This window comes from Clupea harengus, chromosome 20, assembly GCF_900700415.2.
Source record: "Clupea harengus chromosome 20, Ch_v2.0.2, whole genome shotgun sequence".
Lineage (NCBI taxonomy): Eukaryota > Metazoa > Chordata > Actinopteri > Clupeiformes > Clupeidae > Clupea > Clupea harengus.
This window is the reverse complement of record NC_045171.1, coordinates 15969193-15990785: the sequence shown is the minus strand read 5'-3', so window position 1 is coordinate 15990785 and position 21593 is coordinate 15969193. Positions and strand designations below refer to the sequence as shown.

The window sequence follows — 21593 nt, the reverse complement described above, 5'->3', positions numbered from 1 at the left end:
GGGACCCGCGCTGGGTTCGGACCGGTGTCAGAGTGGCATACGCATCACACACCCGACCTGCTCAACCTCACAATGGGTAAACGCACAGATACACACACACACCACACACACACACACACACACACACACAAACTCACACACACACACACACACACACACACACACACAGTCGTACACTCTCCCCAAACCTGCTTAGTCCTAGAGTAAGTAACACACACACACACACACATACATACATTCACACACAGACACATTCATATGCACACACACAGTTGCCCAACTGAGTCTCTTAATTGTGGCCTGCAGTGCTCTTTGCTCCCACCGAGCTCAAAGTCAGAGCCAAGATGCACTCCCTCCACGTCTCCTGGCAACCGCCGCCCAATCACACGCAGATCTCTGGCTACAAACTGGCCTATCAGATGCTGGACTCTGAAGATGGGGAGGGGTCTGAGAAGAAGAGGGCGGAGGTGCAGCCAATCAAGCTGCGCAAAAGAGTCAAACACCATGACATCACCGACCTGGGTGAGACATAGAGAGTGTGTACATGTTTGAGAGGCATTTTAGTTGTGTGTTTATGACGTTTGCATCAATGACTGTAAAAAACATGAACAGCTTGGCGTTAAGCAATTACGTTCTGAAGAAATGAAGCCAAACTTGGTCGGCCATGTTGGCAAAACTGCAGCTGTAAGTGCTTTATGGAGCCAGAGCATGTGTAGTACACAGACAATCGTCCAGGTCCGCCCAGAACTGACCATATTTGGTTAAATATGGCCATTTTTAGTTCCTTTTTTTCTTCTTCTTCTTCAGTTTAGTTTTGCTTCACTTTTGACTAAGTGTACACTATACATTATTTTTACTGTCATTGGTTTGCATAAACAGTGCAGTCATTAAACTGCATCCATGCTTTATTATGTGATGGGGTTATCCTCTGCTTTGTCATATGTGTGTTTGACTAAATACTGGGACACATGCATGTGTGTGTCCTAGTCCCTGGGCGTGTGTATCAGGTGAAGGTGTGGGCGTATAACAAACAGACTGAAGGCTACCCGGCTGTATGGAAGGGCCGCACAGAGAAATCCCCAAGCCCACGTAAGCACCTATTTATGTTGTGTGTCTGTATGTGTGTGTCTAGGTCTGGGGAAGGGTTTTTGATCTCCTGTGTATGTGTGGTCAGGGGGCAATGGTGAGTGCTGAAGATGGTGAGAAAGAACTAGTGAATTTTAACCTGAGTGTGTGTGTGTGTGTGGACAGCTAAGGGGCCTGATGACCCCAGCCCACCAGTGCCCCCTAGTGGTATTAGGGCGACAGCGAACAGCTCTCGTTCCATCTGGCTGCGCTGGGAGCGTCCGCGTTTCAGCAGCGTCCGCATCATCAACTACACCGTCCGCTGCAGCCCCGCAGGCCTACGCAACGCCTCACTGGTGTCCTACTACACCAGGTAACCACGACAACATCACCATAACAAATAAACAATATCTCACTGGTGTCCTACTATGCCAGGTAACCACAACGATATCACCTGTCTGTCTGTCTGTCTGTCTGTGTGTGCCTGCGTGCGTGCGTGTGTGCGTGCGTGCGTGTGTGCGTGCGTGCGTACGTGCGTGCGTGTGTGTGTGTGTGTGTGTGTGTGTTAGTATCTTCAATATATAGAAAATCTCTCCCTTCATCTGCTGTTCTGTCACTCAGCTGAGATCATTTCAGCACTGGGTCAACTGGCTTGACACTAACATGCACTGGCAAGGTTAAGGGTTGTTACATGTAGTAATTTCCTGATAATATAATAACAGACAATAATGTAATATTTTTACAACTGTACAATTTAAATTTACAACAAAATGTAATTAATGTAATTTAAATATAAGACCAATGACAAAGTTGAATCTTATATGATTTTATGACATGCTATGCTATGCTATGCTATAATGCTATCATATAATCTCACATGACATGATTAAGTAAAGTCCACCCGATGAATAACAGAGTGAGTTGTGTCTGTTGTGCGCAGCTCTACCCAGGATATCCTCTTGGGGGCGCTCAAGCCCTTCACTCGGTATGAGATGGCTGTTCAGTCCAACGCTGTAAACGTGGTTGGACCGTTCAGTTCCACGGTGGAGGAGTCAACGCTGGTCGACCGTGAGTGTACACACACACACACACACACACACACACACACACACACATACAGTACAAAACACACAAAAACTAGCACGGGCACAGGCACTGACACACCTACCCACAAACAATTTCGCACACACACACACACACACACACTCACACACACACACACACACACACACACACACACACACACACAAAGTAGGCACTTAGCAGTTGCGAGGGAGGACCTCATGCCAACACATATGCTCCACATCCTGCACCCAATTCAGGCACCATATATACAATACATGTAATGGCTTTAGGAGGTTGATTCACACTGGGTCTAATTCGAGTTTAATTGACCACTTTAACCAGATAAATTGTGTTACCCTCAGAGGGGTTTGACTATTTGTGTGTGTGTTAGTCTTGATGGGATCTCATATGGAAGAGTGTGTTTGAGTGTGTAGGTAGGTGCTATGTATATGTGTGTGTGTGTGTGTGTGTGTGTGTGTGTGTGTGTGTGTGTGTGTGTGTGTGTGTGTGTGTGTGTGTGTGTGTGTGTGTGTGTGTGTGTGTGAGCTGCCTGGCATTCAGAGAGGAGTTTAATGTGGGCGGGCATGGAGTGATAATTGGTCCTCCTTAAAAGCCCAGATGGATGGGTGCCACCCTGCCCACACCCCCCTCCCCCGTCAGGCATTTCAGCCAATCACACGTAGGCTGGAGGTTGTCACGGCAGCTCGCTTTGTCAAGAAAACAAAGAAAAGGCTCTGCTTCTGCACTTGAGGTGTGTGTGTGTGTGTCTCTATCTCTTTAACACACACACACACACACACACTAATGGACATGGACATTTACATTGTTATATTGGCCATGTTGTGAGCATTGATTGCTGATTAAAATTGCAACCTTTCTCGTGTGTGTGTTCTTCTTGTGATTATGTTTGATTGGATGTCTACGTGCTCGTGTATGTTTACATTCCTGTCTGCTCCTGTACTTGTGTGTGCATGCTTCTATTTATTCGTGTGTGTGTGTGTGTCTGTGTGTGTGTGTGTGTGTGTGTGTGTGTGTTGTGTGCTCCTGTACTTGTGTATTCGTGCTTCTATTTATGTGTGTGTGTGTGCTCATTCGTGCTTGTTTGTGTTTATTTTTAAACATTTGTGTTTGTATGTGTGTGTGTTTTGTGCACACTGCTTTGTGTGTATGCTTATGTGTGTGTGTGTGTTTTCAGGGCCCTCCACTCCCCCAGCTGACCTGCAGCTGAGTGCTCTGGACTCATCCTCAGTGCTGGTGAGTTGGCGCCCCCCGCTGGAGCCTAACGGGATTATCATCAGCTACAGGATCCTTTTCAGCTGCAACGTCAGCCAGCCAGAACACCTGTGGACCAACAGCACACACAACGGTGCGTCCAACACACGCACATACACACATACACACACACACACACATGCACCACACATACTTTGAACCAGCACAAACCACTGTGTCTGACACATACACACACAACTCACACACACACACACACACACACTTTCTCAAAGAAAACAAACAAGAGACAGCAGAACCCTTAACTGAACGTTTATTTTTAACATAATCCAAATTTGAGATTACCCTTCAGATTGTGAGCAAGTGGAAGTCTCCAGTCAACAAATTGTAACGTGATTACACAGAGTACTGTATATGTTGATTAGCCAATTAGTAACACTGTAATGAATAAAATTGCCTGTTAATTAATGCTGTCAGATTCTGAATTAATGTGCTTGTGTGTGTGTGTGTGTGTGTGTGTGTGTGTCATCTTTCTTCCATTTATTGATTGATCTTTTCTCTCCTTCATTTTCATTAATTTTCTCTCTCCCTCTCCCTCTCTCTCTCACTCCCTCTCCCTCTCTCCCTCTCCCTCTCCCTCTCTTAGGGAGTATATCCAGTGCGGAGCTGCAGGGTTTACAGAGTGGGACTCGTTACTTCTTTAAAATGGGGGCGTGCACAGAGATGGGGGTGGGGCCTTTCTCGAATGTGAAGGACGTGCACACACCCTCGAACGGATATGGTGAGTATTAACACACACACATCCACACTCTTACACACCCTCGGACACATCCAGTGAGTATGAACACACACACATCCACACTCTTACACACCCTTGAACACATCCTATGAAAATCTGTTCCCCTCGTGCTAGTAACACTGTTATGACACACACACACACAAAAAGACACACACACATACACACTTGCTGTGAGTATGAATGTGTTTTAACAGAAATTAACTTTCTTGTCAATTACACTTTTTAAAAGTACTTTTTGCCGGTGCTATCAGATTGTGCCCAAACATAAAAAACCACATCACCATAGACATAGATATATTAGACATGAAAAAAGTAATACAAATATGCTAACAATAAATCATGAAAATGTCATCCTTTGCTTTATCAGTCATGTGGAGTTTCTTTTCGTAAGCAATGTACCAGTTAAGTGTAGCATCCCATACAATGTCGGCCCAAATTCGTTTCACGTACTCTTTATGGTCAAAAGCAAATACCCAAGGAAACAACATGGTGTAACAGAATCAGACATTCCCACAGCCATTGATCTTCCTGATCTGAAACCACATTGAAGTTTCCGGCTAACCCATGTGGAATAACCTTGAAAAATCAATTGTTTCTCAATTAAACACACACACACTCTAAAACCATCAAGTCTTGGGCAAGAGCTCCTAGTCTACATGTAATCAGAACAAATCAAATCACATTATACAACCAAGCCAGGGGACAAGAGAGGGATGTGTGCACAGGGGTGCAATTTTCAGTTTTAGGATTTACTTACTTTAGAATTACTTACTTTATTACTTTATTTTTCTACTGTTCATTACTTTATGTGGCTTATGCACTGTGTACACTTATGCGAAAGTGTAAACTTATGCGACAAGGGACAACATAACACAACAACAACAGCATATAGTACAACTAGCCAAAAATTGTACAAATAGCTAAAAGAAAATATGTTAAGAGTGCACAATGAAATTCTACGTTTAGTGCATGTGTGTGTGTGTGTGTGTGTGTGTGTGTGTGTGTGTGTGTGTGTGTGCACGAGTGTGTGTCTGTATTGCATTCACCCTCCAGTATTATCTCCCTATTGAGTGATATACATGTCTGCAGATGTTGAGTATCAGAGTGCATTATTCTGGCATTCTTTGGCATTCTGCCGTTTCCCTGGAGGATACTTGGATTCAGTCCAGCTTTCTACTCAGTCCTACACAGCTTCTGTCTGTTCTTATCTCTCATAGAACACTGACACTTTTTATGTCTCTCTCTCTCTCTCTCTCTTCCCCTCTCTCTCTCTCTCTCTCTCTCTCTCTCTCTCTCTCTCTCTATCCCTCTCTCTCCCTCCCTCTCGGTCTGTCTTCTTCCATTTCCCTTCGCTCTGATAGAGTTGGACATCCATGCCGTAACGGGTATTATCGTGGGTGTGTGTCTGGGTCTGCTCTGCATCCTTCTATGTATGTGTGTGAGCTTCCGTAACGGCAAGACAAGGTAAGGGATAACAGGCGCGCGCACACACACACACACACACACACACACACACACACACACACACACACACACACACACACACACACAGCAAACAAACACATCCACACACACACACAAACTGCAATTATCATTAGCCATTACTAATTAGTGTAGTAGATGGATGGGCCTTAACCTCAGGTACAGCACGGCAACAGACTGAATTAATTACTGAAATTATGCAAATCATTCAGATGGCAATAACTGCTGGAATTTTGTGTCGGGAGCATGTCCATTTTGGTGAACTGGGTTTCCAAACAACACAGTAGTCTGTCATTTGGCATACGTGTGTTTGTGTGTGTGTGTGTGTGTGTGTGTGTGTGTGTGTGTGTGTGTGTGTGTGTGTGTGTGTGTGTGTGTGTGTGTGTGTGTGTGGGTGGTAGAAACAGGGAGAGAGAGGTTCTGTGTATTCCTCCTTGTGTCATTGAGACACAGCTAGAATGACATGCTCTTTTTTTAAATAAACAGTAGGAAAGAATACCAGACTTTGTTACACACACATTGTTTCTCTCTCACGTGTGTGTGTGTGTGTGTGTGTGTGTGTGTGTCTGCAAATAGAGGGGTGTATTTCTGTAGGATTGCTCATATGTGTGAGCCTGTCAGTCCTACTATGCCAATTGACCTCTACATAGGAGTAATTTAGAATAAATGAATATAGATGCAGAGCCTGAGTGCTCCAGAGTATGAATATACGTTAATACAGTCCAATGAAGCCAGCATAATAACAGCATTCATAAGTGGCTGTGTGTGTATGCGTGTGTGTGTGTGTGTGTCTGTGTGTCTCTGTGTGTCTGTGTGTGTGTGTGTGTGTGTGTGTGAGTGAGTGTGTGTGTGTGTGTCTGTGAGGATTAAACCAAGGGGGAGCAGTCCTAAATAAATCAACATGTAACAGGTGTTTGAATGTGTGTGTGTGTGTGTGTGTATGTGTATGTTTGTGTGCACAAGTGAGTCGTGTGTGTAGGTGTAATTGTACGTGCATGCACACGCAAGAGCGAAGACTCTGAATGAAGAACGGGCTGATTAAGGATATTGTTCCTTGCTGGTACTTTAATGAGGTCATGCATCAGAGAGGGGGGTGTGTGGCGGGGGTCAGAGGGGGGGGGGCCCATTAGACACCTGTCAGAACACACCTGTTCAGACTGGGTTTGGAAGTCCCACTCCTACACTCTCCTTTAGTGTGTGTGTGTGTGTGTTTGTGTGTGTGTGTGTGTGTGTGTGTGTGTGTCTCTGTCTTATTCTTGTACGAATCTGAGAGAGCAGTCATCCAAATTAGAACCACCAATGGGAAAAGATTGTTACATTCCTCTGAGGAGGTGATTGGTTGTCTCTGATCATGTGTTTTACCCAAGCCAATCAGGTAATCAGCTTTGTGTTTCAGTCTCTAATGTGCACATCACACAACCATTAGTATCTCACATCATCATCATCATCATTATCATCATCATTATGACAGCCCAACCGGTCTGTCATATTTGAGAGCACCATCTTGAAGTTTGAACATAGTTACTTTGGTTGTTAATACAAGAGAAATTACAAGAGAAACTATATGCACTTCTGCGAGAAAATGCGAATGGATGGTGCACACTGCAACATATTCAGAAACATATGAAAGGTTTGATTCTCCTGCGATCAATAAATATAATCTAACAATCACAGGGCAGCGCATCTCTAATACCAATGACCCACTGACCCACAGTGACTGTTAAAATATGAATCAATCAATTATTTTTAAAAATTAAATCATTATTTAAAATGAATTAAAATATGAATCAATCAATGTTCAAAATGAATTGATGGTCTCCCTTAATTGTGTGCACTGCACCTTATAGAGACCTAGGAAGAACTTGAGCTTTTTGTTCCTCTGAAGAGTGCCTGTTGTCTTTGCCTTCTCTCCACAGCAGGAGATGGCAATCCAGACTCTTTTCATTAGTGGTACCTCGGTGGTGGAATGACCTACCTAGTGCTATTCAATCATCTGACAGCCATGACTCACCTCTTTAGAACTCATCTGTCATTCTAATGTATTACAAGCCAGACCATTTTTATATTATTATAGTTATTATTATTGTTAATTTGACTATGATCTGATATACAATACTGTTATATGCATTTTGTTATAATGCTTTGGTTTTTGTTCATATTGTATAGATTTTTTTTTTTCAAATTTGTCATGTAGGTCACTTTGAGAGCGTCCTCTAAATACCATAACCATCTTCATCGTTTGTGTCTCAACAGTACAGCTGATATTTGTTAAATAATACATTTTATGAAGGTTATCTGTTGGTGTATTCTTGTAGGTTTTGTGTAACACAACCTACGAATGCACATGTATGTATTTTGTAGAAAGATGAAAATGACAGCAATATTATTACAGTTGAATAGAGTTGACATGTGATGTGACTGTATTGAGCTGACTTACTGAAATGACTTACGGCATAGCAAAATCAAAACTGATTTAGGCGTAAAACCTCTCTTGCTCCTGTTTTCTTGAAGTTCATAATTTTACCTCAGCTTTGGTGTGCAATTAAGTCATAGCCTAATGCTGCAACGTTTAAGATTGGTTAGTTAAGGGGACATTTGGACAGGATGTCCATCAACAGACTGGATGTCTTGGACTTGGACAGGACATTTGGACAGGATGTCCATAACATCAAGAGACTGGTCATACTTCTATGTACTGGAATAGAAGTACATTTTGTCACAATAGCCTGAAGACATGGCTGTAACAAGAGCCAGCTAACAGCATAGTTTGCTGTTAGATATCAAGCTAATGTTTCAGATGTTTAAATAAGTATTTGCCTGTTAAAAAGCAGATTGCGCAGGAGCAGCTGGCTAATCATTCCTTGCAATAAATCACCTTTAATTATCATCCAATCTGAATGTGATGGTAATTACACATCCATACATATTGTGTTTATTCCAACGGTGCTTTGCATTGAAAATCTGCTGAGATTACCCACCTACCCAAGACGTCCATGGACGATGTTTTTTTAACCCAGTTGTATCGCTGCTCATGGCCTTGATTTAATCGAAAAACCCAGCTCAATTATAGGTTGAAATGGGTTCCCTAATAAAAAAATCCTTTAGTTAATTCAATAGGATCATGCTAATTGCTCTGGCTGTTCTGTATCTTGCCTTCGACCACAAGAATACAAAAAAGCAGTGGTCTAACATGTTTTTTTCTAACACACTAGGCTATTTACAAACTATTTTATGATAGAAAACAAACAAATGAGTGAAGTAGAAGTACGAATTAGAGGATTTTGGTAAGAAGAAGTCGGGAAAAGGTAACAAACCACCAAGCGAATGTCTAGCACTTACCTAAGTGCACATGACTGAGGAGTTTGACTACAATTCCAAAGGTGGCATCTGGAAGACTACAGCTACAGCTGACAGTAAGTATGCTAATACACAAACATTGTTGATTTAAAGTACATTATCTAGTCAGAAACATGTAATCATTTACACTAACCAGTTAATTATTTATCATTATTATTATATTTATAGTCAGTATAGTCCGTATGTTACACTTTTTGGTAAGCTAGTTATTGGCAGCTATCTATTGCTAATGTTAACATCTACAATATCCAGCTTATGTTACGATTATAAGTTAGTAAACATTATCCTCATCTTGTTTGCAGAGAATCACTCTGTCTGTCTCTCTGTGTTTCTGTCTGTGTCTCTCGCTCTCTCTCTAGAATACCCCTGGTTTGGCAGCATCTCTTGGAGATGGGGTAAGCTAACTCTCTACCTTTAACTTAGATTCCCTTCTCCATTGTTTTTGATGGAAGTCTTCATTTTTAAGTCTAACACACCAACTGTTTTGTTCCATGTTTGCATATCACATATCATACAGTCAGCACGACAGACTAGCTTAAAGAAGCTAATATCGCCTCTCCTTGTTTGGAGAAACCACAAACTTTACTCTGTCTACGAAAAAGTTTAACTTTTCATTTTCCACAGGTCAAATAATACCACTGCTAGCAACAGCAGCACCACCACAATCATTATCACCATCACCCCCACCATGAGTACCAAGCTAAATAATTAGGCTACATCTCTGGTAAACATCACTTGTATTCTCTGCTTCAAATTCATTTTAAATGAATTCAACATCCTTGCACCGTTTGGCTGAGGTGTTTATCAAAATTATGGTTGGTGTGCATTTTGGTCATTTCTAGGTTCAAGTGGGACTGAACACAACAATATAGTTAGCCCAGTATCCAGCTAGCATTAAGTGGGGTGATACAATGAAGGACTTGATACTGGCAGTCTTTGGGAGATGCCGGGAAGAGGTCTAATGCCTTCCTCGGAAGAGAGCTCAATCCAACAAAGAGTAATACATTTTCTACAATTCTAGTGTAGTGAAGCAGCACACATAATATTGGTGTTGGAACTGGGGTAAAATTTAGAGAGAAAAAACGAAGATGCCACTTAACAACAGTATAAAAAGGCTTAAAGCACAATCATAACTGGATCTGCTGAGCCTGCTGTGCAAACATTAATGAAGACAACCCCGTGGTGGAATGCCTTGCTGCACTATAAAAATGAATGTAAATAACTGTCGAAGAATTGAGTAAGCAGAATGACAAAAGTCAGAGTGGGCTTGGTGAAAGATATCCTTTTCTCTATCTCCCTCCCTTCTTCCCTCCCTCTATCTACCTCCCTATCTTCTTCCCACACTGACTCAACCACACACCCCACCCCACCCCACCCCCAGAAATCTCACTTCTTCTCCCTCCTCATCTCTTTAAAGACATAAGAAGTCAATTCTGATTAGATAAGATAACCTCAAGTGCTCATCTTTCAGGCTGATGACCAACAGCCTGATGTCTCAGTTCAACATGAAGGGCCAATGCTCGAAAAAGGCAGTTTCAGCCAATGGTGTTTGATGTGATTTTAATTGGTATGTACAGATATAACTTATTGTGTGTTTTTATGGATGTCAAAAGGGATACTAATGAATCATTCAGAATGTGATTATCGCAGTCAGACCTTAATACTTACTTTTATTGGAAAACTGAGCAGATTAGAGTTTTGCATCCCTGATGTATGGGCACTATTCCATTCCTGGATTTTTGTATTGTATTCTATAATAATCAGGATTAAACAAAGGTTGGTTGAAAATGTTTTTCTTTGTCATTGCAGCTGCTGTCAGAAAGTGGGAAAGCAAGGCCACAGAACAGAACAGTTTCCTACGCCGTGGCAGACTCCCTTAAACATGCCCCTGGACGGTCTGTCGGTGAAAGTTATAGCTGCAACCCAAAATGATTTGGCAAAAGGAACGCCACATAGTATTTACACAATTTAACTATTTTTTTGTCTATTTGAGATATATTATGTTGTCTACGCCATCTTACTGAAAGCAGTTTCTCCAATCTTTAAAGTCGTTATAAAAAAGCTTTATATTGTACCATAAATGGGATCCAAAATCAGTTCCAAGTCCTGTGTAAAATGCCTTCCAAATTGTAGCTGATGGGAATCTGATGCTTCAGCAGTCTCACTTCCTTGTGGATATGTGGCAGAGGGATAAATTCTGGTAGTGGCGTGTAAAGCCCAATTCATGGTCGTCCGTTTACGCAGACACTTAGAGCCCTCTCCGTCATTGCAAACCCTCTCCGAGCACCTCTCCGTGGCCTGACGTGCACCTTACAAATTTTTTAACTTTTGACTATCTGTCGAAATGACGGAGAGCCCATGGAGACCCCAGGGCTGTGATTGGTCCAACCCATGCTGTTTACCTTGTGGGTAGTAGCATGCTAACATTAGATAGCTGGCTCAGACATCTCGCAAATTCCCTCAGACGTATTTTTCAGTTACGATAATTGCACAGTGTCTATTTCTAGATAACGTTTTAAACATCGAAGCAAAAAACAACTTTTATGGGGGTTTTTTTATTGCTTTGGGACACGCACCAACCGACGGAGTCCGTCGAAGCAACGGCGTGACCACGCAGTAACGCAGTCGTAGAAGCATAACGCACCTTAAGTCCCTCAATGATATCTAGTAAATGTGCGCAGAGAAAGTTTTGAGTTCTTTTTTTTTATTCTACTTACTATAAAATGACCATGGACAGCCTGACAGGATGAATCTGACGTGTCAATAAATGTTTTACTGGTACTTTTTTGTCAATTGTCTAATTTGTACAATAGTAAAGACTATAATATGATAATATAACAATATAATGAATGTAATCTATAATCATGAATTCCTGGTTGAATTCAAGTAGTTAAAACAGCCTGGAAAAAGACAACCAAATTTTGTGGTAGATGGATGTCTTGTAATAGCAGTTTTTTCAGTGACCTGACCTCACTCTTCAACCAAATCTCAACGTTGTGGAGACATCTGGCAAAGTCGTCTTTCCAACGACTTTTTGCTGGGTGGTGAAAGATTGTCCTGTTTTATGACGGATTTCGTGTGAGGTTAGTTGCGTTTGCAAGATTTAGCAACGGACTCAATGAGATGGGAAGGGTGTCGGTTTATTCTGCGTATTCCATGCAACAAATCTCAAGTGCACTACACACGCTACGATGGACAGAGAGAAGGAAATGTCGTGTGAATCTCTCATGAAAAAGACGATCCGATTCGTATCTCGATACATGGGCACGATAAGATACAAGAAAAGATGCATGTTGATCAAAAACGATTCAGTACGATTCAGTGCGATTCGATGCAGTTCAATAATTGAAAACACTGCATTTTGAGGAAACAGTGGACCTCATTCTCGAACACTTTCTTAAGTGTCTTCTTAAATATCTTCTTACCAATTTCGAAAGATCAAGAAAAGATCTCCGCCGGATTCATGAACGCCTGGAAATGTGTTCTTAAACCGCCAAAGTTTTCTTAGCTGCAATGTGTGCACACTCCACAGGCAACGCAAAAGCAACTTCAGACTGATCAAAATCATCAAAGTCAAAGCGAGCACTGGTAAACCCAGACCTAATTTCACCGGTGCAGAGGTGGAGGTCCTGTTGCAGAATGTAGATGTGTCCATTCTATTCCACTATGGCTATATCCACGCGATTGAGTTTAGTGCTTATTTATTTATTCACTGCCATTTGCAGTGTTCGTATAGTGCTTTTATTTATGTTAGGACATCTTGATGGCTTGGTCACTGGAATCATGACTATAAATGTTAAACATAATTGTAATGCTACAAATATTCTCCTATTTATTATTATTATAATTATTTAAATCCAAGGATGTCTGTAGAATCACGCAATCAACAACGATTTATCTTCCTTGGCTGAAGTAGCTAGCATAGCATTGGCCATTGAAATGAATAGCGTAGCTAGCATAGTATTGGCCATTGAAATGAATGGGAGTTGTAATCTGTCATTCTCCCAAGGTCTATATAATACCTCTATATATGTACCTCGGGGCGTTATTTGTGAGAATACAGCCTGATTGGCTTATGCTATGTGGGCTTTGGCCAATGGCCAAAATGCAAACAGGTCAGCGAGTGAGTGTTTTGCGTAGCAACTTAACGGAGAGACAAACGCTTGTGAACCGGTTCATAACTTTTAAATCGGGCAAAGACCGGTTCAGGGACTTCACACATCGATGTAGTCGTATCTTACACGCTAAAAACGGATATCGATACGTATCGGTTATTTTTAACACCCCTATCGTCCATAGTGTAGTATAGGTCTCTTCCGTGTTGGCCTTGTATCCCTGTGTCTTCCAAAATGTTTCCTCAATCTCACAGCATCACTCCCAGCTCCATTCTCTCGCCACCATATGTAGCGGTTGGTAATCTAACACCAAAATCCTCTCACAGAGAATTCTAAATCTTCTCAATAGCATACAAGTCATACTAAGTTATAGGGAGGTAGAATACAGCGTAATGAGTGTGTCTGGAGGTCTGGTTCAAGGTGTAAGGTGCGGCAAATTAGGAAGGGGAACAGTATGGGGTCTACCTAGGTATGAAAGGTGTGAAGGTCTGCAGACAGGAAGGTCTGGCTGAACATTTGAATGTTAATGAACGTGGCGTCTCAATGTCTGAAGGTGTTGGTGCCAATTAACTTAATGTAATTATTATACATTCTTGAGAGGGAAGGATTTACAAGTATATGAAAAACACCAATGTTCTTTAGTGGATTGATCCACGGTGTGGATAATGAAGGTACATTTCTATAGCAAAAGCTAAAAGGCTTGGTAGCATGCAATATGGGCAGAATTAACATTACCCATTTGTGTACGCTGCCATAAGTGTGCTTTAGAGCTAATTTAGCAAAGTAGTCCAGCTGTGTAGACTGCAGGCTGACGATTTAGTCTGTTTGCTGTCTATTACAGTTTTGCAGTATTTCACTCGTTTGAACTGCGTAGTTATCCAACACAATTACGGCTGTGCTGTGGAACTGCTGCGGCTTGGTTGCGTGTTTATTCACACCGCTGATACGTCTACCTCCACTTTCCCTTTTTATAACATGCTATTGCTGGGTTATATGGTTAAAAATGTTGTGATGTATAGCCTAGACATTAAAACTACAGTGAAAAGTGTCAGTTATGTAATGTTGCTGGTATGATGGCAATATTACTATCAACAGATCTTTTTACTGTCTATTTTTGCTGACAACCACTTACCTCACGCTTACCTCATGCACGAAAAATAGGATCCGCCCCTAAACTCGATGACTGGTGGCTGCCTGAGACACACATCTCACACAGGCAGTGTGTGTGCTCTAACCTGTTAACGTGGGCACCAACTATTGAATTGAACAAATGCATTTCCTGAACATGTATATTTCAGACACCCATTTATTTTCAATGGGAAACAGCTATTAAAACAACGGCAGCAAGACAAATGGGGATGTAAGCCAAGTACGAAGCATTAGGACGGACATGCGGATCTAGAATGGTGTCGATATTGTGAAGCCTCCGGGTGGAGATAGGGGAGCAAAAACCGACTGCATAATAAGAATAGATTCAACTTAAGAAGAGCAATATGTGAATGTGATTGCCCAATCACATAATGACTGACACACACTCACGCACAAGCACACACACACTGACAAAAAAGAATCACACACACTCACTGACAAGAAACGACTATATCATGTGGTAATCATGCTGATGACAACCATGGAGAAAGAAGAGGAAAAACAAACTCAATGTCTCTGTCTCTCTGTCGTCCTCATCCCCCTCCCTCTCCTTCCTCTCTGGTCCCCCTCTCTCTCCCTCCCCAGGGACATGGTGGGGGGCGTAGACAGCGGTTCTCTCTCACCTCACTTTCGACGCGGGGCGACGCGGCCCACACCCCCCTCCCTGCCTGACTGCAGCGACTGCCATGAGCTGGAGACCCTCATGCCCCCCCGGACCCTCCACCCCCCCCAGCCCGTGACCAAGCCCTCAGAGGAGCAGAGCCTCATGGGTAACGCCACTGTAGCTGAAGACCCGTCAACGGCAGAGTTAAAGGTGAGGGACAGATATACATACACAGACACACACACACACACACACACACATAATAATTCAAAATATAATGTATTATTTCTTTAATGAGTGTGTTGGTGTGTTATTAAATTGGAAAACAGTGTTGTTCTGCGGTGCATTGAACTGTTCTGGATGGGAAGTCTTGATGTGATGCAGTCTGTTCTGGTGGTTTGGTTTGTTTAGTTGACGTGGAATGGCTCGGTAAGCTGTAACTGGGCCAACCGGATCTCCAGGTACCGGGACACCATCACAGAGGACTCCCCAACACTACGGAACGGAGCTGTGGACAACGCAGTCAAAGAGAAGGTGTGTGTGTTTCTGTGTTTGTGTCTCTCTCTGTGTGTGCGTGTGTGTGTGTGTGTGTGTGTGTGTGTGTGTGTGTGTGTGTGTGTGTGTGTGTGTGTGTGTGTGTGTGTGTGTGTGTGTGTGTGTGTGAGCCTGGACAACATGCTCACAAAGAAGGTGTGTGTGTGTTTCTGTGTGTGTTTGTGCGGAGAGTTCTTGTACGTGTGTGTGTGATCTCTGGACAACATGGTCAAAGTGAGGGTGTGTGTGTCTCTGTGTGTGTATATGCATGCATGTGTGTGTGTGCTTGCATGTGTGAGTGTGTGTGTATATTTAATTAAATCATTAAAATGAAACTTAAGAGGTAAGGAGACAGTTTCTCCAACTGCGCACACACTGATTACTGCACTCAGAACACACACGCACACACAACTCAGAGAGACTAGAAGTTAATCCCTTTCAATTCTGTTCCATCTCACACATTGTGATGGCAGATCTTTTTTGTATTTGTTATGTGTGTGTGTGTGTGTGGTGCGTATGTGTGTTTGTCTTTAGATCAGATAGTAACTGACTTCTTGGCAGGTTCTTTCATACACATTACCACACGTGGATTGAGATTGACCTGTATGTAGACATTCATCCCTGCACAAAAGGACATAGAAGACACAGCCTGTACCACAAGCCTCCTATCAGGACACACACAATAGTACTACCTAACAAAACTTTTCCTCTCTAAGCTGACAAGCTGTCGTGAACAATCATTTGTTTACACCTACATATTTTTTGGTCAAACATGAATACAAATAGTCAGGTTATGGTCAGGTTAGTTTTTATAAGCAGTATTATGAAGCTTTGGTTTAAAAAGCATGCAAAAACCAAAAACACCACCAACAGCCCATTTGGAACTGATAATTGCTTGCTGACATGCTTACTGACATCTTTTGCCAATATTGTTGGTGATGTCGTGCTGTGTAAGAACTACATAGTGCATAGCCTGGACGGCTAGTGGAAGTGACAGGTGTGTTTATCTGTCATGACCGTATGGCATCAATTTGAAGATACCAAAAGTAGTTGCTCATGTGTTTATCTGTCATGACCGTATGGCATCAATTTGAAGATACCAAAAGTAGTTGCTCATAAAAACATCCCCCCAAAAGTGAGAAATTGTTACATTGTGTTTCTTGAGAGGTCAGATATAGCTGACCATTGTGCTAGAGGTGGGCTGAATAACTGTAAATATCTACTGATTATCTCTTGACCATCATGTTCTGCTTTGTCAAATCAAAATAAAGTGTTACCTGCAGGACTAATTAACATGTTGGGAAGGAACATACACATAGCTTGTGTTTAATAACATCTGCATTTCGAAGGCGTAGATCAAAAACTCCATCATGCAATGTAACGAATCAGAGAGATCGCATCCCAGTGGTCTGTTGGAGCTCACAGTTCAAAGAGTTCAGAGAGTTTCAGCTGCCTGTGTGTGTGTGTGTGTGTGTGTGTGTGTGTGTGTGTGTGTGTGTGTGTGTGTGTGTGTGTGTGTGTGTGTGTTTGCCTGCGTCAGTATGTCTCAGTTGACTGCCCTGCCTGTTCATTAGTATTGTGTGTGCTTAAGGGCTTCCCTTTTGTGTGCTTTTCTGTGTGTGTGTGTGTGTGTGTGTGTGTGTGTGTGTGTGTGTGTGTGTGTGTGTGTGTGTGTGTGTGTGTGTGTGTGTGTGTGTGTGTGTGTGTGTGTGTGTGTGAGAGAGAACCAGTCACAGGAGAGTCGCTGCTGGCTGCAGACAGCATGCCAATGAGTATCCAGTAGTCCGTGCTGAAAAGAGCCCCTGCCTTCTCCACTGTTCTAACCCCATTTGCATGCACTGCCAGTGGGACTCTGGCTGCTTCCCAGGCCACCCCGCACGTCCCAGCCTTCACACAACACAGGAGCCGTCTGTTAAATCACACACTCATAGTCCGCACACCCAGGGTGTCCTCTGTACGCCCAAACACAGACAGCACATCATAGCCAGGCACAGTCAGTTAACTCGCATATAGACTACATGATCAGACACACATAGCATCGTATAGCCAGGCACAGTCTTTACTCTTACTGTAGTTTGAAAACCTAGCTACTGTGTGTGTTCGACCAGTGATGGTCCCCGTCCTCCAGATCCAGACTGCTAACCCAAGCTACAGTATGTTTTGCTGGCAGCCTTACAAGAGGTCTGGCTTTGTTGTCTGTCAGTAGAAAGGCTGGGGCAATCTTGCTGTGTTTCTGCAGAAGAACATTCAGGTGTGTCTGTCTGTGGTGTGTGTTTGTTTCTAAGCCTAAGCGTGTTTATATGTGTATCTATGTTTGGATGGGAGTAAGTGTGTGTGTGTGTGTGTGTGTGTGTGTGTGTGTGTGTGTGTGTGTGTGTGTGTGTGTGTGTGTGTGTGTGTGTGTGTGTGTGTGTGTGTGTGTGTGTGTGTGTGTGTGTGTGTTAGAATGGTATGTGCTTCTTCCTCTACCATCTAACCATATGTGCATGCGGGTTGAAGTTTGTGTGTGTGTTGGTAAGTCTAAGCATAAATGTGTTTGTATGCATATGAGTGTATGCGTCAGAATGGTGTGTGCGTTTCCCCCTACCCTAACTGTGTGTGTCTTTGTGTGTGTGTGTTTGTGTGTGTGTGTGTGTGTGTGTGTGTGTGTGTGTGTGTGTGTGTGTTTGTCTCCACAGGTGGAGTGCGATGCCCAGCTGTACTCTCCCGTCTCCAGTAACCAGGTGGAGGCCGAGGTCATCGTCCACTCTGAGTTGTCCGATCCCCCCAGCAGTGAGGGCGGAGGCTCCTCGCCGGCCTCTGCAGGGTCCCAAAGCCCCCCCACATCACAGGCACCTCTACCATCCCCTCTCAACCCTTCTCACCCGGTCACACGCTCACTACACCCCGCCCACGGCCCACCCCTGTTGTCCAATCACAACGGGCCGGTGACATCAGCATCGCCGGCAGCAATGGAGGACGGACTTGTCCAACTGTCTTCGCCCGCGGGGGTATCGGTCCCGCTCACCAACGGCTTTCACTCGCCCAAACCCCCCCGGGTGTCCGCCGCCGCCGATCCCCTGGACTCGGGGAGCGACTCTAGACTCTGCGCCCCAACCTCGGGGAAGAGCCACGGGGGGGGCCTGGACCCCCCCTCCCTGACCCCCTCCAGTTTTGCCAGCTCTGGCCTGGTGCACACTACCTCAGGGGATCACTCCTTCCTGTGCCCCTAAAACAGGGCACCCTCGTGGGGCACCCCGAAAAGTATCACCCCCCTCCCCCCATCCACCCACAATTCTGTGGGATTGGGACGGGGGGAGTTGGAGAGACAGAAGGAAGAGAGACAGATTGGAAAGAGACACCTGGGGATGGGGGTGGGGGTGAGGGGGGCACCTTTGTCCTCCCTCCCCTCTACAACTTTTATTTTCTTTCTTGTTTTAATTTTGTATTCATCCAGGATGAAAAGAACACTACTACACGGTCCTCTGAAGAAGTCATGTCTCAGTGGACCTTTTACATGTTTTTTCTGTGTGTGTGTGTGTGTGTGTGTGTGTGTGTGTGTGTGTGTGTGTGTGTGCGCATGTGTGCGTGTGTGTGTGTGCACGTACAGAGAAAGTTTTTCTTTTCATTGCTAGTACCTGGGAGGTGTGTTTTTGACACATATTTGTGTGATCTGAGTGTGTGTGAAAGTGAGGTTTTTCAGTGTGTGTGTGAGTTCATATAATGCAGAACACTCTGAGACACACACACACAAACACAGAAGACTATTTCAAACAGACCTGAATGTTGCATGACTGGATTGAGACCCTCCTCGCGTGAACCCCTGTTTACAAAGGTCGGAGGTCAAGCAGATCAACACACACTTGTGGATCGGGGTAGCGGGTGAAGAACAGAATGGAATCCTGCCAGGTTGCTCCCCTCCCCTACTCTCACCCCCTCCCCTTCCCCTCCCTCTCACACACCTGTTCTCCATCTCTGTCTCTCATCCAGCTACCCTCCATTTAGGAGGACTGACATTTTCACTTAATAGATGCTACCTGTGGGACAGGAAATGACACACACACACTGATACACACTACCTGAGAAACGACTGCCTGCCATACCCTACTGCCATCTCAGGGCCTCCCAACACACACACACACACACACACACACACACACACACTCACACACGTGTACACCCCCACTCATGCACACACATGAAAGCAGGAATATGCTTGGAATGTGCTTACACAAAATCAGTTTCAGATTAATTACACAAATGTATATATGTATACAGTTACATACTCAGCTGAATCACACACACACAGACACACACACACACACACACTCCCAGGATGAAACTTTTGGAGAAAAAGGCCCTTAGATGCCTAATCTTCTAGGCCCATTTGAATCCAGTCTAGAAGATAGACGTCTACAGTCAATTCATCTGTCATAACAAAAGTCGTGTCAAGGACTGACAAACCTCAAAACCCAACTCAATGGGAACTATGAAGGACACCCGTGGACTTTCTCATGGACTTTTTTCTATGGTTTGGCATAAGTTTTATTTTTTGTCAGGGTGCGGGAATGTTTTTAATGGTTGTGTGTGTGTGTGTGTGTGTGTGTGTGTGTGTGTGTGTGTGTGTTTGGACTGCATACCTTATGAAAACTGCTGGCTGAATTCCCAGTCAACAGCACTACCTCATTACTTTACCAGGTTGTTGTTTTTGTTTGTTTGTTTGTGTGTGTGCTTGTCAGTATCACTTAGAGAGCGATGTCAACAGCGTGGGTGTTTTTTAAACCTCAGTCTGACTTGCAGCCTCTAACAGTAGCAGACTGATCTACTGCCTTCTCTTCTCTGCTCTGTGTGTGTGTGTGTATGTCTAGGGATCTTTGGGGGGGGGGAAACAGTGTCTAGGTTAGTCTTAGATCATTCTTTCAGTTTAAGTGTGTGTGTGTGTGTGTGTGTGTGTGTGTGTGTGTGTGTGTGTGTGTGTGTGTGTGTGAGTTTCCATGCTCACATAAGCCTTGTGACATTTGACACCTTCCATGTTTGAGGATGTAAAAAAGCAGGAGTGAATATTGCCATTTAACCTTTGCCATTTGACCTTTGCCCTTTCACAGGGGGCATGTCCATAGGCCCCTCTCACAGTTCGCCACGGTGGCCCGACCCCCCGCCATTACTCAGGATTCTCTTTGTTGGGACAGTGGGATGCTGGGAAAATCAATCTGTCAGCCATATTGTAATTTTTCTTTCTCTCTCTCTCTCTCGAATTTTTTTTCATATGCCCTTCCACTGCTTCTTGATCATGCAGTCCTCTAACTCTCTCTCTCTTTCTCTTTCTTTCTTTTTTTCTTTCTCTCTCTTTCATTCTCCATTTCAGTTTCTCTCTGACCAACAGGAATGTACGGAAATCTCAGATGTCATTTTGTATTACAGTGGAGAGCAGGAAGTGGTCAGCATTTCCTTTTTATACATTACGACACGCATACACACACATAGAAACAAGGATTTAACATCGATTTTGTAAAGGCTGTCTTTGGAGGCAGGTTACTTGCTGGTGTTCTTTATGCATTATCTTTGGTGTTTTGAAAACGCTAAACCTCTGGACAGTCAATTCATCAGGGCCTCTGTTGTTTCTACGGATTTATTTTTCTTCTTTAAGCAGTGCAGCATCTCCTGTGTGTGTGCGTGTGTCCGTGTGCGTGTGTGTGTGTGTAAGACTGGTCTGGTAAAGCATTCCAAGTGTTTTTACACTTCCAGCAAGCCTCACTCAGGGTCATCAGTGTGTGTTTTTGTGTCTGTGTGCATGCGTGTGTGGTTGTGTGTGCAACAGATGATACCGAAAGTCATGGCAGTCATTGCAGTCCCTTCTTTTCCGTAAGTCATGATCACACACCAACAATGATGCAGCTACCCACTTGCATACCCCCACCCCACCCCACCCAACTACCAACACACACAGAACTTCACTTGGTCATTTAGTCAGTTGTGGTGTAGTTTATTCGGTTTTCAACTGGTTTGGCTCTTGGGCCACAATCACATGTAGAAGGACTGGATACCAAATTACCTTAAGCATCCGATTTATATCAGTATTAAAGTTAGTAAGGTCAGTTCACAGACATTGCAGGGAGTTAGCAAGTGCTAACAGAGGTGAGATAAAGGCTGTCTTTGTTCCTTTTACCCCACCAAGACCTCAGAGAGCAGTGTGTGTGTGTGTGTGTGTGTGTGT

The 21593-nt window shown here is 43.6% G+C and overlaps 1 protein-coding gene across 2 annotated transcripts in view; it reads left to right on the top strand.

The window, feature by feature from the left end:
* The window catches only part of igdcc4 (immunoglobulin superfamily, DCC subclass, member 4), a 73634-nt gene extending 54100 nt beyond the window's left edge, over nucleotides 1-19534 (top strand). Inside the window, exons 10-20 of one of the 2 annotated variants that reach the window (XM_031586929.2) lie at nucleotides 1-76; nucleotides 307-522; nucleotides 988-1089; nucleotides 1252-1438; nucleotides 2006-2133; nucleotides 3326-3496; nucleotides 4007-4141; nucleotides 5521-5623; nucleotides 14848-15076; nucleotides 15278-15400; nucleotides 18079-19534. The exon at nucleotides 1-76 is cut by the window's left edge and continues 98 nt beyond it. In XM_031586929.2, the coding sequence (XP_031442789.1) occupies nucleotides 1-76; nucleotides 307-522; nucleotides 988-1089; nucleotides 1252-1438; nucleotides 2006-2133; nucleotides 3326-3496; nucleotides 4007-4141; nucleotides 5521-5623; nucleotides 14848-15076; nucleotides 15278-15400; nucleotides 18079-18612 (2004 nt within the window). In that variant the 3' untranslated portion in view covers nucleotides 18613-19534. Of the gene's footprint in view, nucleotides 77-306; nucleotides 523-987; nucleotides 1090-1251; nucleotides 1439-2005; nucleotides 2134-3325; nucleotides 3497-4006; nucleotides 4142-5520; nucleotides 5624-7557; nucleotides 8534-14847; nucleotides 15077-15277; nucleotides 15401-18078 lie in introns of those variants that run through there. The other variant, XM_031586930.2, reaches the window with a different exon arrangement.
* Nucleotides 19535-21593: the final 2059 nt, after the last annotated feature.